The sequence below is a fragment of the Conger conger genome, chromosome 2 (genome assembly GCF_963514075.1).
Source record: "Conger conger chromosome 2, fConCon1.1, whole genome shotgun sequence".
NCBI classification, from domain to species: domain Eukaryota; kingdom Metazoa; phylum Chordata; class Actinopteri; order Anguilliformes; family Congridae; genus Conger; species Conger conger.
The window spans coordinates 41,022,986-41,049,329 of record NC_083761.1 but is presented as its reverse complement, the minus strand read 5'-3'; the positions used below and the strand labels follow the sequence as shown (position 1 = coordinate 41,049,329).

Here is a 26,344-nt window from a genome sequence, read left to right as displayed (position 1 = left end):
GTGTGCGCACATGCGCATGTGTATGGTGCCCCACCCAGGTAAATGGCCACCAGCCACACTGATTAGGTGCTGAGACTTTGACCACCAGTGCAGACTGAAGACGTATCTTTTCAGGCTGCACCTTTCATTTGGCTACAACATGTGGTCACAAGCTACAATTCTAATGAAAATTCACTGTTGGGATGGTTGTCACATTTACTTTGGGGTTGGTTGTCATATCTCATTTTTCATGTCAAATCTATAGCCTAAAAAAATGTCTATTACTACACATGTGAAATGTTATGAAATGTTTTGTCCGTCAAAGACAAGTGCTTTTTACCTAAGCAGTACCTTACTTAATTGAAGAAATTTTGCTATGAAAGGTTGGATAAGTGGTTAACCCACTTATCCTGAACAGGGTTGCAGGGGGACTGGAGCCTATCCCAGCATACATTGGGCGAAAGGCAGGAATACACCTAGGACAGGTCGCCAGTCCATCGCAGGGCACTCACACCCATGGGCAATTTAGTCCAGTCAGCATGTCTTTGGACTGTGGGAGGAAACGCACATGACACAGGGAGAGCATACAAACTCTGCACAGAGAGGGCCCCAGCCAACCGGGATTCGAACCCAGGACCTCCTTGCTGTGAGGCAGCAGTGCTACCCACTGCACCATCTGTGCCAGTGAAAAAGCAGTGCAAATTTATTTTTATTTTTTTAAGCAATAGATATTTCACATCTCAACAAATGTAGATCTTATTTGGGGACTACAATATTTATATTTACATATATTTACAATATTTACAAAAAGATTATTTTATACTGAAAACTGGTTGGTGACAACCAGCCCCATATCGTTGTCACAAAGCGACAGGTTATCTGTGAGCTTCTAACTTTTTCTTATATTAATGCAAAAGGATAATAAACTATACTATTACCCAAGATTTAAAGGGTTGCACTAGTGTTGAAATGAATTGATATTGATTTGCTGAAATTGAAAGGAGAAAAAATGTCACAACCATCCCCAGCCTCCCCTAATTATTTCACAAATGTATACTTGTTTTACTATTCTTAGTGTTATAGTGTTATATTTGCAGAAACTGTTTCAATGCTGCTTCTTGGTCAGTTTTTTATTTGATTCATCAACAAGGATTAAAGTTTGTATCTCTGTTAAACTGCTTAAATCTCTATAAAATAACATGCAAACATACGAAATTGCTCTTTAATTTTTTTCAACATTAAGAAACCGATATTGTGCGATATGCTTCGGTTGCATTGACAAAATCTACTATTTCGGTTCTATACACAACTGCGCCTGCCTGTAGGCTACTTAAATTTATTTTAATAGCAATATAGTATATTGTATTCTGCAACGTTTGTTTCGTCGATAACCTGTGCATTGTTTGTCAAGACACTCCCTCCACAAAAAAACCCACGGCTATCAGTCATGCATATGACGCAGCCAACCACCTCAGGTGATAAGGAAGTAAGAGCTTGTCGAACGTAGTTCTTCGTACTATCTAGTCTTTGGGAATTACTTCAGTCGATATTTATATTAGTTTAAGAGTGATAGTCCTAATGTTTTTTTCCTTTTAGCAACACTATGAAGGAGGGTCCGCTGGCCTATGTTCTCATTCTGATTGTTATAGTTCAACATGCACGCACATTAGGTAAGTGCCGGCTGGAATCACTTCAGTATTACTACTTCAGTAACCTAGTTACGTACAGTAACCTAACCGGTCACACTTTACAATAAAGTTACACGAATTGGCACGACCTAATGTAGTTGTCAACTAACTACTGAAAAGTTCTAACAGAAATATTAGTTAAATATATGAAAAACAAGCTATAGTATAATTGTGCATTTTTACACGTAGGTATTAGGATACAGCACCAGTATAACGTCAGTTTGATCGCAAGTTAGGGTGTGAAGTCCATTCTAAATGTTACATTGTAACTAATTATTAGTTAGTTTAAAGCTAAGGTTGTGTCTTAGTTCGGTTGCTCAATTCATAAGTAGGCTTAACTTTGTTCAGAGAAATGTCCAGGCAATTTGTGCGTATAATGAAGTTACATTGGCTATCTCGTTTAAACGAGCTATAGTTATTTTACAGGCTTGCTATATTACCGCATGAGCATTCATTTCAGAGGTGCGGTAGCGCAGTGAATCAAGATCCTTCAAATCGCTACGGTTGTCTGTGTTATCGTATTTGAACAACGTCACATATGACGTTGACACGCTGCCTGAAAGCATAATGCTGCGGGCTGGGAACTGCATCGCATCTGTGCATATTGGTTGATCGTAAAACGTGGGTAGCTAGATGTAAGAATAATTTTTAGTAGGGCAGGCAGTAGGCAAGGTGATGGTAGTTACAGGACTTTCTTCCCATCTTACTGTAAATGGCAACACTTATGTATTGGCACTATTATTTAATGTGTGCATTTAGTCATATGAAGTTTACAGAAATTGTCAATCACGACTATTTTTCTGTTAATTAAAGACTGTCATACTTCAAAAAATAAAATAAAAAACATTTTTTTTAAACTTAGGCTGTGTTAGCTAAGTTGACAGGAAAAGCAAAACGTTGTTGCATGTAGTTGTGTTTCTATGTTCAGACAAAGCGACCACTAGCTGGTTGACCAGCTCATACCCAGCTTGACCAGTTTATGACTAGCCTGAACAGCATGATTTTCATGCTGGCCAAGCTGGCATAGCTGCATTTTACAGCAGGGAACGTCTGCATACAGCATTCTAGCTGGTAATTCTTTATGGGCTTTTAGTGTTTTAGCTTTTAGTATTTGGACTGCCGTAACCCTTGTATGGTGGTCAGGTCTGTGGAGTGTGGGATCCGTTTCAATGTTTACTAAAAGAAAGATTATACAATTGAATATTTTTCATTTTCTGTGAAGAACATGTAAAATAACACAATTTTATCCCCGCTACACATTTATATGACATGCAGTGCCCTTCATAAAGATCCATAATTTATTTATTTGTCTCTGTACTCCACAATTTGAGATTTGTAATTTTAAAAAATCACATGTGGTTAAAGTGTATATTGTCAAGTTCTAATAAAGGGCATTTTTATACATTTTGGTTTCACCATTGGCGGCAGGGATGGTGCAGTGGGTAGCACTGCTGCCTCACAGCAAGGAGGTCCTGGGTTCGAATCCCCATCGGCCGAGGCCTCTCTGTGTGGAGTTTACATGTTCTCCCCGTGTCTGTGTGGGTTTCCTCCGGGTACTCCGGTTTCCTCCTGGGACAAAGCAATGTTATGTAAATGAAAGAAGTCATGTTTAGTATTTTGTTGCATATCATGCATGCATGCAATGACTGCTTGAATTATCCGATTCATGGACATCACTAGTTGCTGGGTGTCTTTTTTGGTGATGCACTTACATGCTTGTATTGCAGCCATCTTTAGCTCATGCTTGTTTCAAGAATTGACCATTTTTTAGCTTTGAAAAACTATTTTGTTGCTTAAGCAGTATGTTTGGGATCATTGTCTTGCTGTGAAGGAATATTAATTAAAATATCCTACAGATTAAACGAATGCGTAGGTATCTAGTACCAAAAGATCACTTTCTCAAAAGATCACTTACATGGCAATACACATTATGTTTCATTGTGGCTAATTACTAATAGACAGCTACATATGTTTGTGTGTATGTGGATTGCAGGATATAGGCCTATGCAGTTTAACAATAGCCGATTGGAAAATGCTGGGATGCAATGTATAAGTGCAACAATGCAGATTTTGGAACGCACTGGGATCAAATTCTTGTCCTTGTCAGTTGTGCAGATGTTTTTGACGGTCCCCCCTGTCTGCTGATACCCATGTTACGTTAAAGTCAATGACAGGCGCTCGTAAAAGTCTACATAGGCTACAACATATTGTATGCCTACCAAAACAACTTTAAAATAAAAATGTAACCGTGTTTTATTTTAGTAATGCAATGTCAGCTCTATTTCTAGCAATGTTCTGTAAAATTAAAAGCAAACAAGCATGTCCTTCCTGTGATGGACCTATTAAGCAATTAGAATTGATCAATGTAATTCACTCATAGGCTGTTCCTATAGCAGCTCCTAAGGCAACTTCCCCTTGGTTTTCTTTATCACAGCAGTTCTTAAAAAAAAAAAAAAAGGTTACGCCATCACTTCATTACATTATTATTATAAGGGCTAGGTTTTTCATTCTGAGTCAATATAGGAGGGGCCTTGTGTCTCAACCTTGCTGGGAGGCCCAGCAGAATTGCGCTACGCCACTGACTGTAGGCATTCAATGGCAGCTCACAGCCATACAGTTCTAGCTAAATCCCTTATTTTTAATTTGGCAGTATTCCCCCCAATTTTTCTATTAAGTGAAATCCCGGCCAAAAACATGTACTACATACAAAAGAAAGACGTGTGAATGCATAAAAAAATTCTGTAAATAAAAAAAGTATATATTTTTTGCCCTGAAGACTCTATATGACTCTTATTTTATGAGTCTCTTGATCTTACATTTCCACATAGACTTGTGATAATAATTTTTCTAATCATATTGTAATCAATCTGTATATTCAGCCATGTCTGGTATTGCCAGTCAACTGCCGAAACGTCAAGCACTACTTTTACCTTATTGGTATATGGAGCTCCTAATGTAAGAAAGCAGGATTTGGATTTGTTTTGTGCAGCTCCAATGGCAAATTGTATCTTGCTAGCTAGCAAGACAGTTAGCCAGGCAATATTGATTGTGATAGCCTATTTTATGCCTTAGGCAAATTTTAGTTAGCAGACACGGTTCAGCAGTCTAACATGCAGTTGGCCTAAAAGTAGCAAGGTGATGGGAGCTGAACATTTCCAAATCCAACACTACCTAGACAATACATATCCAACTGGGAATCATGGCACAACCCAGTCAGATTGTACAATTCATTAATCACATCCAAATAATTAAAGTTCAAAGTTCAAAGCCCTGTTTTCAAGTAGGTTTATATTAATTGTGAAAATATTTGAGCAGCAGAAAGGGCTAGGCTATAACAGCAAAATAAATAAATAAATACACTTGCTGAGCACTTTATTTTTGTACACCAACTTATTCATTGTGATTATCTAATCAGCCAATCTTGTGGCAGCAGTGCAATGCATAAATTCATGCAGATACGGGTCAGAATGGGGAAAAAATTGATCTCAGTGATTTTGACTGTGGCATGATTGTTGGTGCCAGACGGGCTGGTTTGATTATTTCTGTAACTGCTGATCTCCTGGGATTTTCACACACAACTCTCTAGTCTCTAGAGTTTACTCAGAATGGTGTGAAAAACATTCTGCAGTGCTGCAGACGGAAATGCCTTGTTGATGAGAGAGGTCAGAGAATGGCCAGACTGCTGAATTTGGCGCCAACAGCATGAATCCATGGACCCAACCTGCCTTGTGTCAATAGTCCAGGCTCCAATGGTGTGATGAATGTTTTCTTTGCACACTTTAGGCCCATTAATACCAATCAATCACTGCTTGAATGCCATGTGCATCCCTTCATAGCCACACATCTTCCAATGGCTACTCCAGCATGATAATGTCACAAAGCAAAAGTCGTCTCAAACTAGTTTCATGAAGTTCTTCATTGGCCTTCCCAGTCCCAGTCATGATGCAATCATGCCAATATTGAACAGAATCTCAAAGGAATGTTTCAACATCTTGTGGAATCCACAGCACAAAGAATTGAGGCTGTTTTGAGAGCAAAGGGAGGCCCTACCCATTATCAGTATAGTGTTCCTAATAAAGTGCTCAGTGACTGTATATACAGTGGGCTCAAGAATTATTGGCACCCCTCACCAGCAATGCACAAACAAGGCTTAAAAAAAGAATAATATAATTATAGAGAAAGGTAATACACCAACATGTGCCAAATACTGTACTTTATTAATGTTTCAATGGAAACGACCAAAATCATAACAATTATTTAATAAAAAATAAATTTCAACAAAATCAAGGTTTCAGAATTATTGGCACCCTTCACCTAGTACTTGGTGCAACCACCTCTGGCAAGGATAACAGCATGGAGTCTCTTCCTGTAATTTTTGACAAGATTAAGGAACACATTTGGAGGGATTTTGGACCATTCCTCTTTGCATATCCTTTCAAGATCCTTCACCTTCTTGGGTTTGTGCTTATCAACTGACCTCTTCAACTCAGCCCACAGGTTTTCGTTCAACGTTCTGCAATGCAGAACGTTGATTTTGTTGTCACGGAACCATTTCTGTGTGGATCTTGAGGTGTGTTTTGGGTCATTGTCTTGTTGGAAAGTCCACCTACGACCAAGTCCCAGACTTCTGGCAGAGGGAACCAGATTTTCAGCCAAAATTGCCTGATACTTGCTGGAATTCATTATGCCATCAATCCTAACCAGTGCCCCTGGACCTCTGGAATTAAAACAGCCCCAAAACCTGACTGACCCACCACCATATTTCACTGTGGGTATGAGGTGCTTCTCCTTGTATGCATCTCTGTTCCTACGCCAAACATACCGATGCTGTATCTGACCAAAACTTTCAATTTTGGTCTCATCTGACCAGAGAACCTTGTTCCAGTCATAATGTAAATGACGTTTGGCAAACTCCAAGCGCTTTCTTCTGTGTCTTGTGGTCAGAAAAGGCTTTCTTCTGGCAACCTTTCCAATGAGGCTGTGGTTATGGAGGTGGCGTCTGATGGTGCTTTTTGAAACCTGGTGACCCCAAGATGCCACCAAGGCCTGCAATTCGTTCACTGTGATCCTTGGGGATTTTGTTGCTTCTCTCACCATTCTATTCAGTATCCTGGGGGGCAAGATGCAGTTGCGTCCTCTACCCATGAGATTTTCAACAGTTCCATATCTTTTGAACTTTTCAATAATTGCTCTGACAGTGCTTAGTGGTATATTCAATCGTTTGTGAATTTTCTTGTAGCCATTACCACGTTTATGAAGGTCTACGATCATCTGCCTGTTTTGAACTGCCAATTCTTTTGTTTTCTTCATGGTATTGGATGACAAAGGGATATTGCATGTGTGTTACCTCAGTTTTATACCCTAGTGAAACAGGAAGTGATGTAATCACTCAATACAGTTCCTTAACACATAGATAAACTTAAATAAGTGGAATTTAAAACCTGGTTTCATTTTGGTAGGTGTTATTTACAATAATCTTTAAGGGTGCCAATAATTGTGAAACATTGATTTGGAGGAAATAGATTTTTAATTAAATCAGTAAATGATTTTTGGTTCCATTGAAACATTAATATAGCACAGTATTTATCACATGTTGGTATTTTTTTGAGTATTGTTTGTTCATTTTCTGTCAGGGGTGCCAATAATGTTTGAGCGCACTGTATATGCAATTTATGTAAAAGAATACTTCCCTTTTCTTTCACATGTTTGCTGTGAAGCTTCTACATTGCCTTTTTGCAAGGGGCAAGAGTCTATGTCATCCATGCCTGAAATGTACATTTTGTATTCATTAATACCCTCTATAATATATTGTCACACAAATAGATGATATATAAACTTTTTATAGATGAGGATGAATGAATTCTGCAAGGCATTTTGGGATAGGTGCTGACAGAAGTCCAGAGACCCTCCCCTGACTCAAACTAGTGAAGTGACCAGAAGGGCAGGGAACATGGCTTGAGTGCCAGGCAGCTGATTGATTTGTCCTTCTACTCACACCCTACTTTCCTACTTTTCTAATGTTCAGTAATTCATTTTTAATTTAGGTAATTTGGTAAATTACTTACTTCATTACTTACTTCATTTAAGCCTATTGCTCATTATCATCTGGAAAAAACAGAAGAACATGGTATTGTAGGTCAGGTGATTAAGTAGTTCCCAATGAATTTTCTGTGCCATGACTGATAGGAAGGCATCATATTTCAGAAATGTTTGGAACCAGGACTCTCAGGTGGCAATAGTATCAGGCAGTACTCTTTATTCCTATCATGTTTTTATAAAGTTACAGAACAAAATAAAAAAAGTATTCCGGGAAAATAATTACCCAAGGTACTGGCATGAGGAAATGGAAGTGGTTAGGTTACTTCTGTCAAGCAACACGACAGTGCAGCTTGTATCAGTTCCTGTAAAGGGTGAGGGAATATCTGCTGCAAGGAAAGCTCTTGCTTAATTTGGTTTCTGTCATGTGTTTCTCTTTGGTGGTTCTGTGTTAGCACTGAGATTGTGTAATGCAGTGCTTGACTAAGCTGGTGTGCAAAGCAATAAATTAGAACCAAATCAGAACTTTACTTTGATTTGCTAAAAATCGAAATATATTCCTCAACTGTTATTAGCTCTCTGGATTATTTTGCTAACTGATTTACCATGTGGGAAGCAATTTAATGCCATTAGCAGTAATTCCATGGTAAAGCCACTATCACTATCAGCCAGTAATCATTTCATTCCCAGCCAGAGCACACTGTGCCATGTAGGCTTAGCATACATGTTAGCTTACAGGTCATGCCAATAATTCTCATTAAGATTCAGCATGAAGATTTAGGAATTAAAGGAATACATGCAAAGCTTTATGCTACTGTGTGTTGCCTTAAATTAGCGATACATATGTCCATTGCATTTGTTACTTGGATTTAATGAATTTTGTTTGAAAAGTGTCAGGTTTGAAAAGCTTCCTTTACTTGGTACTTTAATGCCGATTTTGTAGCCATTCTCTTTATTAAGAGACATAAGTTCCACCATACGTTTTCCACAAACCAAACACAATGCAAACTCAAGCCAGTTTAGAATTGTCTGAATTTAAAATAAAAAAGCCTTGTTGTCTAAGGCTAAAACATTTAAGTAATTAATCCTGGTGTAAAATCCAGCTATGACCATCTTGAAATTACCAGCTGCCTGCTGTTTAAAAACATAGCTTGAGCTGTTTTTTTCAGCATGGAAAACATTTATTGACTGAAATATTGTGCAACCTCTTCTTGTGGGAGGAGCATTGGACTGTACCAGATTTGTCCATGCATCAGACTTTGGCCAGTCTGTAAAGTGATTGATGAACTGCCATTATTTTGTGTCTACAATGTGGGGAATGACTGAGTACTACACTGGTTTTGGAATGTAGTAGAAGAAGAAGGGTTTTTGCATGTGTTCTACCGAAAGGGAGGGAATGGTAATCTTTTGGTTGTTTCTTTTCTCTTCTCCTTGTTTCTTTGCAACAATCCTGGGGAGAAGACTTTGACTCGTAGACTTGTCCCTCAGTGCTGACAGCAGAACCCTCATTTTTATTTTGTGTAACTTTTTGGCTTTTTGTTGTACAAGAGTACCCCAAGGCTGAGACTGAGGCTGTATGTGGACTTTCCAGCAAGACAATGACTCAAAGCATACCTCAATATCAACATAGAAATGGCCCAGCTAAATTGTAGGGGGCTCATACTGGTGACTCCCCACTGACTCTTTACAGGGCTGCGCCCTTCGCCCCTTGCACCACCACTTCTCAGATGTTCAGGAGGGCCATTCGCCAAAGAGATGTTGCCCATTAATAGACACAATGTTCAATAAATAGTGAATTCTGGGCCTGGATGCATTTCCTAAATGAGGATGTGAAGGCGGAGCACAAGTCACTTTATTCAGCTGCTTAATCTGGTAGTAACAGAAGAGACGTGTTTCCCACTTTGTATGACTTCAAAGGAATACAAAAGCAGGTGATTTTAAGATCCTTCTGATATGATAGGAGACTGATATGATAGGAGAATGGTTTGTGGTCGACTTGCATCTAACCCGGTACTTTGACGGACAGATATAATTTCCTTTTGCAAGTTATTGATGAAAGGTCTATCCGGACCGTTGTGCACCTAATTTTTATACAATCACTGTTTGTTTCACAGAAAAGGACAGTAACAGGCTGAGACTTATTGGAGGTTGGTAGACTCAGAATGAGTTAATCTGCATTTATTGGCCAGTTCTCAGGAATCTCTTCTAAAATGCTCTGGTTTATAAGCCCAAGATATATAGTACCACTAACCACTATTAACATATTGTTTCGAAATGATTGGAGGCCAGACCCAGCCCAGTGACCTGGCAGGAATGCAGTTTGGCTTGACTCATTCTGTGGATATATGACAAACATGTTGTACAGTTTAAATCTTATCAGTATTTATTGCATACCATGTAGTCAATAGTTAGCTGTGCCAGAAGGTATCATGCCAGACCTCCATATAGCCTACAGTATGATATGCACATTCTCATTAACACCTCTGTCAGAGTAGTTTGCAAACTATATTGTATCAATATATCTATTAACGTTATCCTTATGTTCAGTTCAGCATTTAAGTTATGTTTACAGTTAATCTCTGCTTTGAAAGACTGTTGAAGACAACTTTTGATGGATACATACACAGTAGGGGCAGTCCTAAGTCATGTAGTTCAATGTTCTTTTTAATTTGAATACATTCAATACATTACAAAAAGTTTTATGTTGCATACTTTAAAGGTACAATAGGTTTTTGGGTTAACACATTGTCACAAGACCTTTCCTATCACTGAATAAGGCTCAATAACATGTTGACTCACCTCCTGCCTGTGCTTATAGTCCTTAAATTTGGGTTTCAGAATATAGAAAATATATTGGTTGAAAATGGGTTCTAATTGCCACAGCCTGTTTACAGAGAAGGGGGAGGGATAAACAGTGTGGTGGTTTGAAGGTGTTTGTAGCTGCAATTCCTCTCTGACCGATAGAAGTCTGAAATGACCTATTGTACCTTTAACTTCCATTCCCAAATTGGAATTACTCTGCTCCCTAGTGGTCAGTAGTTAGTTTGACACTATTGTGTGGATTTATTCCTTTGTTTGTGAGGCCTGTATTGAATCAGCATTTTCTTTTTCAACCAGCATTTGCACTTTACAAACTCATTTTGGCAAGTTAGATATGAAGATCACCAAACACACAAAACTGTGTTCATGTTGAAAAGGAATAATGATTGCCTGTAATTAGTCAAAGTGATTTCATTTAATCCCAGGCACAATTTTATGTATTCGGCTTCATTTGTGATAATTTATTCGCAGCAGTTCTAGGTCAGATAAAATACTATAATTATATTGTGCATGTATGTGTGCATGTTAGCGATACTATGATAATCTAATGTTGCTTATCTTTTTACTTTATTGGTTGTATTCGTCAATCATAATTCTAATGATACCATTATAAGCAATAGGATCTGGGAAAAATACAAATGAACATAGGCAGGTGCATGTAAATAGATGTCAATCATTCTTCATGAAACTAGACTATTCTGGGCTCCAGAATTCTATAAAAATACTACAGTTATTGAAATAAGCTTCATTTCCAAGTATATTATGTGTAAAATAGTGTGGTTTTAATGATTCAATGGAATCAACCAACATTAAATGAAAAATGTATTTCCCCCAAAACAGTTACACAGTTATTGGTTTAGCTTTGTGCAAAACCCCTGGTAAAGATGAAAGCAATGAGTCTTTTCTTGTGATAAGGTTAACCCATTTGGAGGGATTTTTGACCACTCCTGCTTATGGACCCCACTCTTCAATTCAGACCACAGGTTTTTGATGGTACAGTATTTAAGTCTGGATACTGAGATGGCCTTTGCAGAGCATGGATGTTGTTTTCACTTTCTGTGTGGATTTTGATGTATGCTGAACAGTCGATCTATGACTTCCTAGCAGAGACAAGTCAACCATATTTTCTGTGAAATTCCTAGTAATTATCATTGTGCGATTGATATTAAATATATTGATGGTATGTATGACCAAAACTTTCAATTTGGCACACTCTAATTCCAATTAGGTTTGGCAAAATACAGATGCTTAGTTTTGTTTCTTGTTGTTTTCGTGACACCCTTCCAAAGAGTTTGTTGGTATGGCGGTGCCATTTAATGGTTCTTTTTGGTGATCTCAGCCATTCTTAAACTGTGATCCTTGGGTTCTTTATGGCCTCCCTGACCATCACTGTCCCATGCTAATGGATGCTAAAGGGATTTTGCATGCTTGTCACCTCTATACTCTAGTAAAACGGAAAGTGATGGAAAGACACAATGATGGAATCATACACTGAGATTAACTGAATTAAGTCAATGCTATTGCCGATTTCACTTTGTTTGATTTTATTTACAATAATTGCTAGGGGTGCTAATAATTTGGACACCTATGGTTTTCAGAAAAAAAATTAGATTTCTTAATAAAACACATTGAAACGTGAGAGGGAATGTATTAAAATAAAAGTTTTTAAACTGATTTCCCATATGTTTGAACATAACATAGATTATTATGTGTTTTTTCTACATTTTTATTAAGGGTGCCAATCATTTTTGGTGCCACTGTATATGGTAAATTAATTAATGTCATGATATTGGAATGTAACCAAAGCACGTGCAATACAAAATCCCTTTAACGGACAATCCACGGGTCTGTGCCCCAAGTCCACCCATCAAATATCCCGTCTTCTTGACATAATTGGTATCCAGCCCAAGGGATGCATTAAGGAGAGGATATCCTCTGTTGTTAGTTGACAGTTTGTCTGGAGAAAGGATTTTTGTTATTTTCCAATGAGAATGACAAATTGAAACATTGTCACCCCCCTGTGTCTGAAATAAGTGACTGGAAGAATAATAATGAATGTTTATTTTTATTTTTTATATTTAAATATTTTGGCAATGCAGACTTGGTTTGTGCTGTTGACATATATCCTTTTTCTATAATGCAGGCTAGTTCACTGTGCTATCCTTTTTTCAACAGTTCCTGCTTCATTGGATGTGGAAGTGAGATGCCACAACTTTGAGACTTTTGCCAATTGGACCTACGACAAAGGCTCTCTGCAACCAATCTTCAGAGTGCAAATCTTAAAGGATATCAAGTGGGTTTCCATTGACCATGCATAGTGTCCAATTTTCCTTTCAACAATACCAATAGATCTCCACGTGTATGCCTTAGAAAGTTGTTGCAATGAATGCTGTTGATGAATGCCATGCAGGAGATTGCAGAACCTGGAAAATTCATCTTGAAGCTACATATGTTTGCATATTGGGAGCTACAATCCAGTACCTAAAAAAGAAACATCTGGCTACCCAGTAATTTACTTCAGCTAACGTTACCCATTACCTTCATTTAGCAGACGGTCCTAACCAGAGTGACTTGCAATGTACAATGCAAGTTGCTCAGCATGGGGCAATCTATATAATGCATCCACCAATATTAATATGAGCAATACAGTGCTAATAACATTCCCAGACCATTGTGTATTTAAAAAGAAGAAGAAATTAATGCCAGTCATATGGAATCGAAGAACCAATGTACAAATAAGTATTTTTTCATTGTTAAGAAGGTAGTGTTACCCCATATTCCTTCTATATAATTGCTATTTTAAACTGTTTGTTTTTAAAACCACTGAGAGAGTACAACTGTAATTGTTAATGCTTTGATAACCTCAAATTGTTTTAATCTTTCATTATGAAGTAATGCAGACTCTGAAACAAATTGCACAAGCCTCCATCATCTGAATATTTCATCATCTGTCACACACATTTATGACACTTACTACGTGAATGTGTCTGCTATGAATGGATCGAATAAGTCAATATCTGCAGTGTCACCTCAATTCTCCTACCGCAAGGATTTACCAGCAGAGATTCGCTGTGAGTTGCCTTTTTCTGTCACAGTGTGCTTTCTTGTGCTTGAGGAGGGGTGATGTGGTTAGGGCGCCATCTGCAGACGGAGAGGTAGCGGCTTAGCTGGCATGTAACCGTTTTGTGGACACCTCACCCCTTGTTTCCCCGTTCGCATTCTGTTTGGTTTTGTTTTTGTTTTCTAGCTTGAAAATAAAGACGTTAAAAAATATGGATTGAGCGGTTTGTGAGAGAGCACCCTAGGAATTTGTTAGTGGTGGTCTTCTGTTATTCGATCCACCCAGTCTAGAATCGCCCGCTTCAGGTCCTAGTAGTTGGATCTGGAGGATGTTGGCAGGTTGTGCACTGCTTGCACAGCCCATTCCTCTGTGGCACAGCACAAGCAGCCACTGTACCCTCAAACATGTGTTCACGTCTTCAGACGATGCCATCCATGGCATCTGCAGTACGGCGTACCTGCCAGTTGGGGCTGTCGGTGACAGCTGTCCTTCTGGATTTGACTGCAGGAGAGGCCGATCCGCCACATGCTCCTGTGTCAACTCAACAAGGGGGGCAGTCTGCCCTCTCTTGCCCCTGTTGCAATTTCATCAACCTCGCTCCCGCTTGCCCTTCCATCGATGTTTCCGTCTCTGCTGTTGTCCTCTCTCCCCTGTTCAGGCCACCACTGTAACTAATTCCCACGTTTCTCTCTCACAAACCACTCGCTTAACGCACACAGGTATTTCTTTTTTACATACAAAACAAAACCAAACAGAACACCAATGCAGAGAAGGAAACAGGGAGGGTATGTATCCACAAAAATTTGTCTCATTCCCGTGTGTGTCTATTGCCTCTGCCCCCATCTCTTCTTCTTTTCAATTAGGTTGGTGGACTGAACATCATCCGGTGTATAACCGGCAAATGATTTTTATAGGTTGTCTTGTTATAACATCCATAATATAATAATAAATAAAAAAAACTCCAACTCCTAAACCTCATTCCAGTCCCTTATTTTTGTCCTTTTTCCTTTTCTATTTTCCTTTTCTTGCCCCTAGCTCTCCTCATCGTGAGAGGCTAGGAAGAGATGAAAGTAAAAGAAGTAAAGAAGGGGAAATCGAAAAAATGCTAATTAGGCAAATAGAATGCCCTTGCACCTTCAAACATCAGTTCGAAGCCACATCAGTTACAGATGTGGCAGATGCATGGCAGATGGGGAGAGGTGGATCCACAGGTCAATCATTTATGTATCAGACTTTCCAAAATAATAGTTGCACAAAGGATGCACTGATGTTTTCTTGCTCAAAGGAAAGATTGGGAGTTCCTAACTTCTACTTCTAGCTCCTAGAAGGAGCATTAAAGGAGTTGGAATGTCTTTAAAGATGGCAGACCTCAGTCGATTTCCGGGTCAGTGGTTCTAATCCCACTGTAGCCACAATAAGATCCACACAGCCGTTGGGCCCTTGAGCAAGGCCCTTAACTCTGCATTGCTCCAGGGGAGGATTGTCTCCTGCTTAGTCTGTACATCGCTCTGGATAAGAGTGTCTGCCAAATGCCAATAATGTAATAATGGGTCAGGGGCAAGTAAAAGACAAAAGAGAAGAAAAATATAAACGGATTGGAATGAGCCCCCACAATCTTTCCCTGGTGTCTGACTCCCCCCCCAAACCCTTTCTTCAGAGATTTCCTGGATCTCATCCCCCTTCACATGAGTTATTATCTTTTGTTGCATCCACCACCATCCTGCTCCTTTCTCATTTAGTCTCAATTCCACATGATCACCATTGCTATAAATGCTAAACATCTTCCTCAGTCCATACTCATGCTTTCTCTGTCATATCCCCTTTCCTGTTTTTTCCACTGTCACAATTCTATCCTGTTCTTTCCTCCCAATTGCCTTTTCTGCTCTTATTCTCTTTGCCACTTCTGCATTTAAGGTTGTGATCTGTTCCACATCACTTTCCATTTTCCTTCTTTAACATTGCCTTGCACCCACGTCATGATTTGGCCCTCTTTCCCACACCTTCTACACTAAGAGCACCTGTTTCTGGCCACGAGTCCATAATCCTGACACCAGTACCACCTAAATGGAGCACTTTCAAACACTCTCACCCAGTAGCTTAGAGAGTCCAAATAGTCACCTTCAAATTTAGCTTTCTTCTTCTTTCCCTTCTCTGTAACTTCTCATTCGCCTTGCCCCACAAAGCCCTTCCACCTCTAGGTCAGCCTCCACAGACAGTGGGACCCTACTAAGTAGTAATGACTATCAAATTGCTGCAGCTGCGGTCGGATGCCGGCTAAACTGCTGCCTCTCCATCTGCAGATGGCACCCTAACCGTGCCACCCCTCCACAGTCTTCTTTCAGTAAAACAAAATGAATGTGTTTTTTCCACACAATGTGTTGCTACAAATGTAGATAGACCACTACATGAGAACAAACCCCAAGAAAGATCTGCTGCACCTGCCATTGTATGTACGGGCATTGTATTTCAAAAGTCTTGAAAAAAGAAATAGGCCAGCAGGGTAGTACTTATTTTTTGTTGATGATTTAACTGACTTCAGGGACACATGCAGCGGGCTCCAGAATTATTGGCACCCCTGATTGGCAATGCACAAAACATACATACAAAAATAAAGAACATGATTACTGGGATAATCAGTAAGGACAAGATTTACTAAAGGACTGCGACTGCTTACCAGACATAAATAACAGTCGCTATAAGGTGGCAATATCTGCGTGGGATTTATTAAACAGCCAAAATTATTAAATGGGTCAAAATCGGTATTAGAATGTAATTTGTGGGAGTTGGGTCACTCTGTGACTTTCCTGTTGATGCATGGGTAAATATGTTCATGCATATGTATACTTGTAGCAGAGGCGCTAAAACAGTGTGGATATTAAGTATGCCATCTGATTTACTAAAGCAGACATTAATTGCAACTCCATTCCCTTCTCCTGAAAGCAGGTGTTATTTTTATGCACCTGTCACCTATAGCTCACACACATGATGCCAGGGTGCTCGGTTCTAGGCTAAGCACATCCATGGCAGCATGGATGAATTAATGCATTAACCTTCTGAAAGGAGACAGGATTTAATTTTATTTCACATCTGTTTCTACCATCTCTTCTAATGTATTTTCAGATGTGAAATTATCTTTGCAATGACGCAAAACATCGATTGAAGTCAGCTAGCAGTTAGTATAAACACTCAGTTTTGAATTAAAAATTCTGCATAGGCATTCATTCAGGTAGTTACAAAATGAATTGTGCGAAAGAGGGTGTTTAATTTATTTGACTGCATAATTAGTAATAGTCTTTAATTGTCCTAAAAGTCCTCCACAGACAAGCCACAGTAGAGTGAATGTTTTTGCGTTGTGGCTGTTTCCTTTGTAAATCTCGCCCTAAGATTTACCCAACACTTTTCTTGGTCATTTCCTCTTCTCAGGTATGTTGGACTTCCCAAACGTGACCCTATCAGTCAAAGGTGGACAGATCACATTTACCTTCTCTCACCCATATCAAGTCTACAAAGACACCCCTACAGTGAAAAACCTTAATAGGCTATATCCTAATGGATGTGAAGAATGCAAAAACTTTAAGTACAGAGTTGGAATGGTAAGAACATAAATGCCTACTTTTACACTGTTTAAAGACACATCAGTGAAGCCCATTTGAGTTTAGTCAAAGTACATTTTTTTGTCATTAAAATTAAATGTCTCTGTACCACTGTTATGGATCTAGCATCTCAAGACAGGGGCCTGTGTTTTCAATTACGGTTACTAATGAATACAGCAGTAATGTAACATTGATAACATAGTACTGTGAATACTGCAAAACAAGATGGACAATTGACAATAGCCATGAGCACTATAACATTAATTAATGTGCATTTGTATTTAAATAAGTCATAATTACATTAATAATTAATTATTTGGTTGTTGATAATGCAGATCCTTTGTAATAATGTACGCCCTTTTCAAAAAATGCGTGGTGGATGGTGTAACCAAGGGTAAAGGTGTTTCTTAAACTCATCACTTTGTATGCTTCTTAAAACTATAGTATAATTGGACATAGAAGTGTATGCTGAACTCTACAAACTGTTAGGTTAAAAAAAGATTTGCTTTCATGTAGAGTAAGAACCAATCAATGAAACAGAATTTTAAGAAATGTAATCGAATAGTATAGTATGTTCCCAGCACCCCTGTTGAGGAAGCTTGATCTGAAGTTTTGGTTTGTTGATACGTTTCATAAATCTTTTCTCATTAGGATACATTATATGATGAGAAAATTTGCAAGGAGGAAGTATGCAAAGGAACTTTTCAAGTACCTGGAAATAGTGAGCGGTACTGCATCAGCTTAAACGGAACAGACCTAAACACCAAGTCTGGGATGTTATGTCAACTTGAGGAGAGCCAAATTGGTAAGGATCAAATGATGTCAAAGTGAAGTTAACCAGTTAACACTGACGTTAACAAGTGATCACTTGTTTCTGTTGTCTGTTGGCAAACTCTGTGTTTGAATATTTGTGTACAAATCAACTGTTATTAATGGAACTAACTTTTACATGTTTTTCAAGTGTAAATTACTATATTTTAATCGGTATAGGGTGTAAGATATCTATTGGTCCAAAAGTCTATCCAAAGCCTGTCAGAAAATAATAACATGCTTTTTGTCCATTAAAAGCATATAGTGAGGTCTGTAAATATTTGGATAAACGGCAGGTGTAAACTGAAGCGTGCAAGTGAGACAGAAACACAGGCTCCAAATCTTGAATAGCTTTGCACTGAAATAATCTTTGCAACACAAACTCCATCAATCAGGGCTGCATATCCCGTAGCCTTCTTAACGCTACGTCGTTTGTAAGTTATACTTTAAGCTCTACCTTAACATTTCAGCGTGTTTCCCGAAATGTTCTTAGCTAAGTATACCATCTGTGAGTGGTACTTTCGGCAATTCGGTTGGTCTGGACCACTCTTAGCTATCCCTTATTGATGTTGTCAGCTCACTCCGCTAGTGGCCACCCATGTTACGACCACAAGCCTCTGAAATCAGCTGTTGCTCTTAGTTATATCTCAATCTGTTAAGCAATATGTACACTAATAATTATAGTTGTAGTTGGCAAATAATATTACTAAAATACAACATTAATGGGGTTGTTTTCATGCAAAGAATTGTACATTACGAAGGATGCATGATGCTCTTACTTGAACATGTTGGCTAATTGCCTTTTAAAGGTACAACATGTAAGATTTTTGCGTTTAAACATTGTTACAAGACCATTCCTATCATTGAAACAGGCTTGCTGACATGTTGACTCACCCCCTGGCTGTGTTTATAGTCCTTCATTTCAGGTTTCAAAGTGTACATTTGTCAGGTCGTTACTCTGTATCAAAACATTGTACAGCAATTCAAGAGTTCATTGGTTGAACATTGGTTCTAACTGCCACAGCCAATGGCATATGAGACTACATATCTAGTTATAAAACAATACCAGTTTGTTATCGGTAGCAACAAGCAAATTAGCTATAGTTAGCTTGACAAATTGACAAGTATTCAGAAATAATTTACAAATATAAAATATAGGCAATACGAACATAGTAGCGATTGCACAAGCGTTGTGCTTCAGGTGAATATTTGTAAATTTGGGAATCTGACTAGTAATAGCTAATTTTCTTGTTGTTACTGAAAGCAAACTGGAAGGCTATTGTTTTCTAACTAGATCAGCAATAGTATACAGAGTTTCAGTGATCACCTGTCTGGAGTGCAATTTTGGCAGCTACATGTTCCTTTTATCTCTTTACGCGCTCAATCATCCGTGTTAAGCTAAACCTTTATTTCACTCAAACTGTAAGTTACAGTTAACCGATACTGCTTATGACCGCTTATGTGTCATATATATATATATTTTTTTCTCTCACTGGATTACTGAGAAATTTTATAGCAAATTAATTTATTTTGGGCCATCTCAATAGTTAAATGTAAGTCAGATAATAGTAAGTCAGCCTAATTGGCAAATTAAATATTTACATTTACATTGACTTTGTGCAGTGTAACCTCACAGTTGCAGTTAATCTTAGTTAATCTGTAGTTAATCTTCTGTTTTTGTTTGCTGTCGCAGTCAAATTGAGTTTGCTAGGCTTTTCAAGATTGTCTTTCTTTTTGTGTATTCCTCTAACACGATACATTTCTCCTCCCCTGAAATTTGGCTTCCTTTTTTTGTTTTCCATATTTTCAGTTTCGTAAAATAAAATATAGCTAGGCTACCGTAAATTATGGGTTAAAACCTCAGTGAATGGAGAACATAACTTTAAGATTCTTATTTGAATTATGTATAGCCTACAGTCAATGATCATAACCGATGACATGAGGGCATCCATGGTTACAGTCAAATATTACTAGAGCAAAACATAAGCGCTTAACTGTTTCCCTTACTTAAGAAAAACAGGTTTATATGCAACACCCTCAGGTAATTCCCTTAGCTAAGGGGAAAACGTAAGGTGTTTTATGCAACCGCCCACAGTACTTTTGAGTAAAGTTTCCCGCAGATTAAAGACACTGGCATGTAGTTGAACATTCAGTCTTTCTTCAGTAAAATTGTAACAAGTCATTTTTTGGTCTCTATGAAATGATTAATTCCTTATAGCAAAATTTATGGATCCTAATGTCAAAGGTCCCACCTGGTCCCAAAAAGCTAGATATAACAGAAGACCATCCAGGTCCGGCGACTTTCCTCTTTTATAGAGATTTAACTTCTAACTTGAGTTCCTCTAGGGTTACTCCGATTCCTGGCTATCCAAAGGGTCAAGACTTGGTAGGACTAGGCTGTTCAGGAAGGATATGCAACTATCTGTGTCAAGAGCATATTCTGATGTATAACGATTGCTATAAAACTCTCATTACATTTCTTGGGATCTGTCACCACCATTCCTTCTGTACGAGTCCATTTATCACTGTTTTAGCTTCGCTCTGTTTTAAATAATAATCTGCTAGTGCTAATAATCCCCCTCATATTAAAACTTTCGTTTAGTTCTATGTAAAATAAATTCAGCCTTATTAATGGACAGACTTAAACTGAAACTGAAAGAGTGTACTGCTGATAGCAGGTAGGAAATTGGCATCAACTATTTGGCGCAGAAATAGATGATGACAGATCGTCATATAATTTATTAAGATTAGCATAAACAAATCTCCCTTAATTATCATTACCTTCATAGTCTATAGAAAAACTGCAGTTTTCTTTCCCCTAAAATCAGAACACCTTTATATTTATTTGTTGTATATGAATGACCAATAATAATGTTTGTTTTGGAATCGGCCGACATCATTTGCAGTCAGGTGGGTTTCCTGAATAAGGGCATCTGCGGTGTAAATATTCTATACAGCGAATGCGCTTTACAGGCAAATTCAGGCCCCAAAGTTTCCAACTAATGATTTTTAGGGTATCCATTTCCCCAGTGTACACCAATTACAGAGAGCTGAGGGGGAAAAAAACACCACCACCTCCCCCTTGGAGTATCTGTTCTCAAAAACCAACAAGAAATGCAGAACGGAAATTTACCTCACATAAGCTATCAGCCATACAGTAGTTTTTACACAAATGAAAACAACATAGAAACACTATATACACTCTCTGAGCACTTTCTTAGGACCATTTTTACTTTATTACACCTACTTATTAATGTGATTATCTAATCAGCCAATTGTGGCAGTAGTGCAATGTATACAATCATGTAGATACGGGTCAGGAGCTTCATACTAAATACTTAATATTGAGTGCAACCACTATCCAACTTTTGTTTTTGTGTGTTGTAGTGTTCTATAACCTATAATTATCATTGGGCAGAACTACTAGCTAGCTTAACTACATTTTTCAGTAGCCTACCATGGGTAACTATTTCCATGAAGTAGAAATCAAGTAGAATGGCACCTCTATTGGCATAAAAGTACAATTGTTAGACCAGTATTATGTATTATTACTGGATGGGGGGGGGGGGGGGGGGGGGCATCGTACAGTGCATCCGGAAAGTATTCACAGCGCTTCACTTTTCCCACATTTTGTTATGTTACAGCCTTATTCCAAAATGGAATAAATTCATTTTTTTCCTCAAAATTCTACACACAACACCCCATAATGACAACATGAAAGACGTTTTTGAAATTTTTGCTAATTTATCAAAAAAAAACAACTAAGAAATCACATGTACATAAGTATTCACAGCCTTTGCTCAATACTTTGTTGATGCACCTTTGGCAGCAATTACAGCCTCAAGTCTTTTTGAATATGATGCCACAAGCTTGGCACACCTATCTTTGGGCAGTTTCTCCCATTCCTCTTTGCAGCACCTCTCAAGCTCCATCAGGTTGGATGGGGAGCGTCGGTGCACAGCCATTTTCAGATCTCTCCAGAGATGTTAAATCGGATTCAAGTCTGGGCTCTGGCTGGGCCACTCAAGGACATTCACAGACATTCATTGTCCTGAAGCCACTCCTTTGATATCTTGGCTGTGTGCTTAGGGTCATAGTCCTGCTGAAAGATGAACCGTCGCCCCAGTCTGAGGTCAAGAGCGCTCTGGAGCAGGTTTTCATCCAGGATGTCTCTGTACATTGCTGCATTCATCTTTCCCTCATCCTGACTAGTCTCCCAGTTCCTGCCGGTGAAAAACATCCCCACAGCATGATGCTGCCACCACCATGCTTCACTATAGGGATGGTATTGGCCAGGTGATGAGCGGTGCCTGGTTTTCTCCAAACACCTCCAGGTGGGCTGCCATGTGCCTTTTTACTAAGGAGTGGCTTCCGTCTGGCCACTCTACCATACAGGCCTGATTGGTGGATTGCTGCAGAGATGGTTGTCCTTCTGGAAGGTTCTCCTCTCTCCACAGAGGAATGCTGGAGCTCTGACAGAGTGACCATCGGGTTCTTGGTCACCTCCCTGACTCAGTTTAGACAGGCAGCCAGCTCTAGGAAGAGTCCTGGTGGTTCCGAACTTCTTCCATTTACGGATGATGGAGGCCACTGTGCTCATTGGGACCTTCAAAGCAGCAGAAATTTTTCTGTACCCTTCCCCAGATTTGTTCTTGAGACAATCCTGTCTCGGAGGTCTACAGACAATTCCTTTGACTTCACGCTTGGTTTGTGCTCCGACATGCACTGTTAACTGTGGGACCTTATATAGACAGGTGTGTGCCTTTCCAAATCATGTCCAATCAACTGAATTTACCACAGGTGGACTCCAATTAAGCTGTAGAAACATCTCAAGGTTGATCAGTGGAAACAGGATGGACCTGAGCTAAATTTTGAGCTTCATGGCAAAGGCTGTGAATACTTATGTACATGTGATTTCTTAGATTTCAGAAATTTCAAAAAATGAATTTATCCCATTTTGGAATAAGGCTGTAACATAACAAAATGTGGGAAAAGTCAAGCGCTTTGAATACTTTCCGGATGCACTGTAAATACCCTCAAATCAGAGCTATTAGTTAGCACTTTAACCTCATATGCATCGTTTCATTTCAAATCCAGTGTGCTGGAGTACAAAGCCATACCCCTGCATAACAAGTAACCCCCTAAAATCTTTGACTGGTTTACAGGTTGGATAAGTGTCACCATCATCATCATCGTTCTGTGCATTATGACTGGCTCTTTTATCGTGTTTGGGGCAATAGCGTGCTCCATAACAAGGAAGACTATGCCATCCCTCCCCAAGCCCTTGGTAAGTATCTCTATACACAATCCACAAATAGATTTCTCAAACCATAAGTATATAACACTGTACACCAATTTCTCATAGCACTGATCTGCATTGACCAACCTGTTTTCCATCTTATTCTCTCTTGTGTGTTTAATCAAAACATGTAAAGGAAGACACAATTATCTAATAATAGTACACTGCATTGTAAATAGGGACAAAGATGTAACTTTAGTGCAGTAGATAGCAGTGGTAGTAGACTTGTAACAAGCAGCTGTATTGTGAGTACAGCTTTGAAATTTATATTTAACTGGCTTCTGTGGGTATTTGATTTTGGTAGCTCCCCTTGGGCTTCAAGATGCACCCAGAGAACACAATGATGCCTAAGGACTACAATGGGCAGATTGTGTTGCCCTTCGTCAGCCACAAGCCCCTCTTTCTAACTCCCAAGGAAGAGATCCCTGTAGACACTCCCAGCTTAGCTGCACCCCATGAGGGCTCTCGGCTCCGCATTGGCCAGGCACACCTGGAGGAATGGAACAGCAACCAGGAGGCCATGCATCTCATAGAGCTCAGGGACCCCTGCCACAAAGTCTGGAGTGACCAGTCCAGACAATCGGGACCGGCAATGGAGGAGCCAGTGGAGAACAGCAGTGGCTCCCCGCTCGGCTGCAGCCTTTCGGGGTATGACAGGCCACAGGTTCTGGAGGTGGAGATCAGCCCTGGGGACATCGTAGACGGATATGGCCTAAATGACCATACCAGTCAAATTGTCTTCTAAAATGAACATCAACTGTTCTTGCTGTTGCTGTATTCTACCACTTTAACCTAAACATGAATGAGAAATGCAAGACCCATTACTTGAACATCCAGAGGCATTTTCTTGAAGCTAGTGGTTAGGGGAACAGCACTGCGGTGTTGAGACATGGCTGTAGTGAGTGACGTAACTGTGTTGCCATATTTTGCACATTTCTATCCAATACCAGACACACTCGTTACCAGATACACTACTTTACTCCAAAGCAAGGGGTGGAATGAGAAAAAAGGTAAATTATTAATTTATGGGCTATTAGGGAATTGACAGTCTTGAATGTCTTGTCTATAAATTCTAATACACAATGAAACCAGTCATCTGCTGAGACAATTATAAGGAAATTGTTTTTTCAATTATTCAGCTAATATTGTAAAATAGTGACTGATATATTAAATGTTCCTGGTGGGGATCCTGACTTGCCATTTTACCAACCCAATTATACTGTGTACTGAGGACTGTATGCAATAAATAATACTGCTAAGTTTGTTTACATTATATTACATTTCATTTACTTTCACTCATAGCCAAAGTACCTTACCGTGTAAGATAGAGATTATGTGCTGAACATCCCAGAACAGGCCAAAAACATTCCCAGTCCCAGACCAGTGAATGTATGTGCAACATCTTATGAAGTATACCAACCTAAAACCATGCCAGTAAATGCATGACAAAAAAAGGGTGAAAAGTATTCCATGATATTCCCAGCGGAAAACTCATTTTCCACCAGCAGCTGCTCCTGCCGATATCAGGAGGAGATTGCAGACAAATGATGAGTCTCACTTTTACCACACTGCAGAGGCACCACTGATCATACACTGCCCATGTCACTGGAGGAGGAGGAAGTAGGCATAATCTATGTGCTTCTGCAGGAGCCTGGTCTGACCAAGAGTGGCCGCTATAGGGAAATTTAACAGAAATGCCAGCTTACCCCAAATCATTCCCCGGTGAGGCTGAGCCAATTGTTGCCTCACCAATGTGGACTTCCGGCAATGGCACGACTGGGACTTGAACACCCAGGCCATGTCCAAAACAGCTTATTTGCCTACTATTTCGCATATTAATTCAGTACACTGGAAGAAATTAAGTGATTCTTTCTCCAAATGTAGTGTTTTTTTGTTTGGTTTTTTTAAATCCCCGGATGATCTACAATGGTTTCAGAAAGTTTTCAGACCCCTTCACTTTTTGTACAATTTATTCTGTTGTATTTCATTTTAAATGGATAAAATTGCCATTTTTGTCCATCAATCGACACTCAATAACCCATAATGACAAAGTGATAACATGAAATCTGAGGTATTCACCCTAGTCTGAGGTCACGTGGGCTCTGGGGCAGGTTTTCTTCAAGGACCTCTCTATATTTGCCTGCGTTCACCTTTCCCTCAATTCTGACCAGTCTTCCTGCCCCAGCCATTGAGAAGCACCCCGTAGCATGATGCTGCCACCACCATGGTAAGGTATTAGCTAGATGATTATGACCTTATAGTATATACACAGGTGTGTGCCTTTCTACACTATGTCCAATCAGTTAAATCTGCCACAGGTGGACCGCAATCAGGTTCTAGACACTTCTCAAGGATAATTAAAGCAAGCAGGATGCAGCCAACCACGATATGGAGTGCAGCAGCGAAGGCTCTGAATACTTATATGACAGCTTTCAGTTTTTGATTTTTAATACATTTGCTAAAATCTCTAAAAACATGTTTTCATTATGGGTTATTAGGTGTAGAAATGGGCAAAAAATATATTAATGGGCATGTAAAATTACATCTACAACACAATAAAATGTGCAAAAAGTGAAGTGGGGTCTGAATACTTTCTGAAGCCACTGTACATATTTCCATGGTTTCGCTGAGTGTGGACATCCCCGAAACATCCATTCATCCATCCATTATCTTAACCCACTTATCCTGAACAGGGTCACAGGGGGGCTGGAGCCTATCCCAGCATACATTGGGCAAAAGGCAGGAATACACCATGGACAGGTCGCCAGTCCATCGCAGGGCACACACACCATTCACTCACACACTCATACCCACGGGCAATAAAAAATCGATAGGAATATGGAAATTACTTTCTGCTCCACTGTCATTTATGCTTAATACGTTTTTCCATTCCTTTATATTAATGACAATGATGAATTTAGGTGCTTGCAATGGCTTTTCAACATTAATATACTTTTCCAGAATGTAGCGTCACTATGGGATTTAATGTGCTTTCCTACATTTTATTTAGTTTATATGCATATATCGTGAAATATTATTTTGGCAAAGTGATTGTAAT

The 26,344-nt window shown here is 39.2% G+C and overlaps 1 protein-coding gene across 2 annotated transcripts; it reads left to right on the top strand.

The window, feature by feature from the left end:
- The first annotated feature begins 1,412 nt into the window (after positions 1 to 1,412).
- On the top strand, positions 1,413 to 24,559 carry ifngr1 (interferon gamma receptor 1). 2 transcript variants are annotated; one of them, XM_061231665.1, is made up of 8 exons: positions 1,413 to 1,465; positions 1,576 to 1,649; positions 12,699 to 12,816; positions 13,416 to 13,594; positions 17,008 to 17,177; positions 17,829 to 17,982; positions 23,153 to 23,274; positions 23,591 to 24,559. In XM_061231665.1, the coding sequence occupies exons 2-8, from the start codon at positions 1,583 to 1,585 to the stop codon at positions 24,029 to 24,031; spliced, it is 1,251 nt and encodes a 416-aa protein (XP_061087649.1). In that variant the 5' UTR covers positions 1,413 to 1,465; positions 1,576 to 1,582; the 3' UTR covers positions 24,032 to 24,559. The 2 variants fall into 2 exon arrangements, with proteins under 2 accessions (XP_061087649.1, XP_061087648.1); XM_061231664.1 differs by having other exon boundaries at positions 1,455 to 1,649.
- Positions 24,560 to 26,344: the final 1,785 nt, after the last annotated feature.

Excerpts from the sequence above, each read along its gene's own strand:
- ifngr1 (XM_061231665.1), top strand. The coding sequence starts at position 1,583 with ATGAAGGAGGGTCCGCTGGCCTATGTTCTCATTCTGATTGTTATAGTT. Across the intron at positions 12,817-13,415 it reads CAAATCTTAAAGGATATCAA|TAATGCAGACTCTGAAACAA; the intron begins GTGGGTTTCCAT and ends TTCATTATGAAG. Across the intron at positions 23,275-23,590 it reads CATCCCTCCCCAAGCCCTTG|CTCCCCTTGGGCTTCAAGAT; the intron begins GTAAGTATCTCT and ends TGATTTTGGTAG.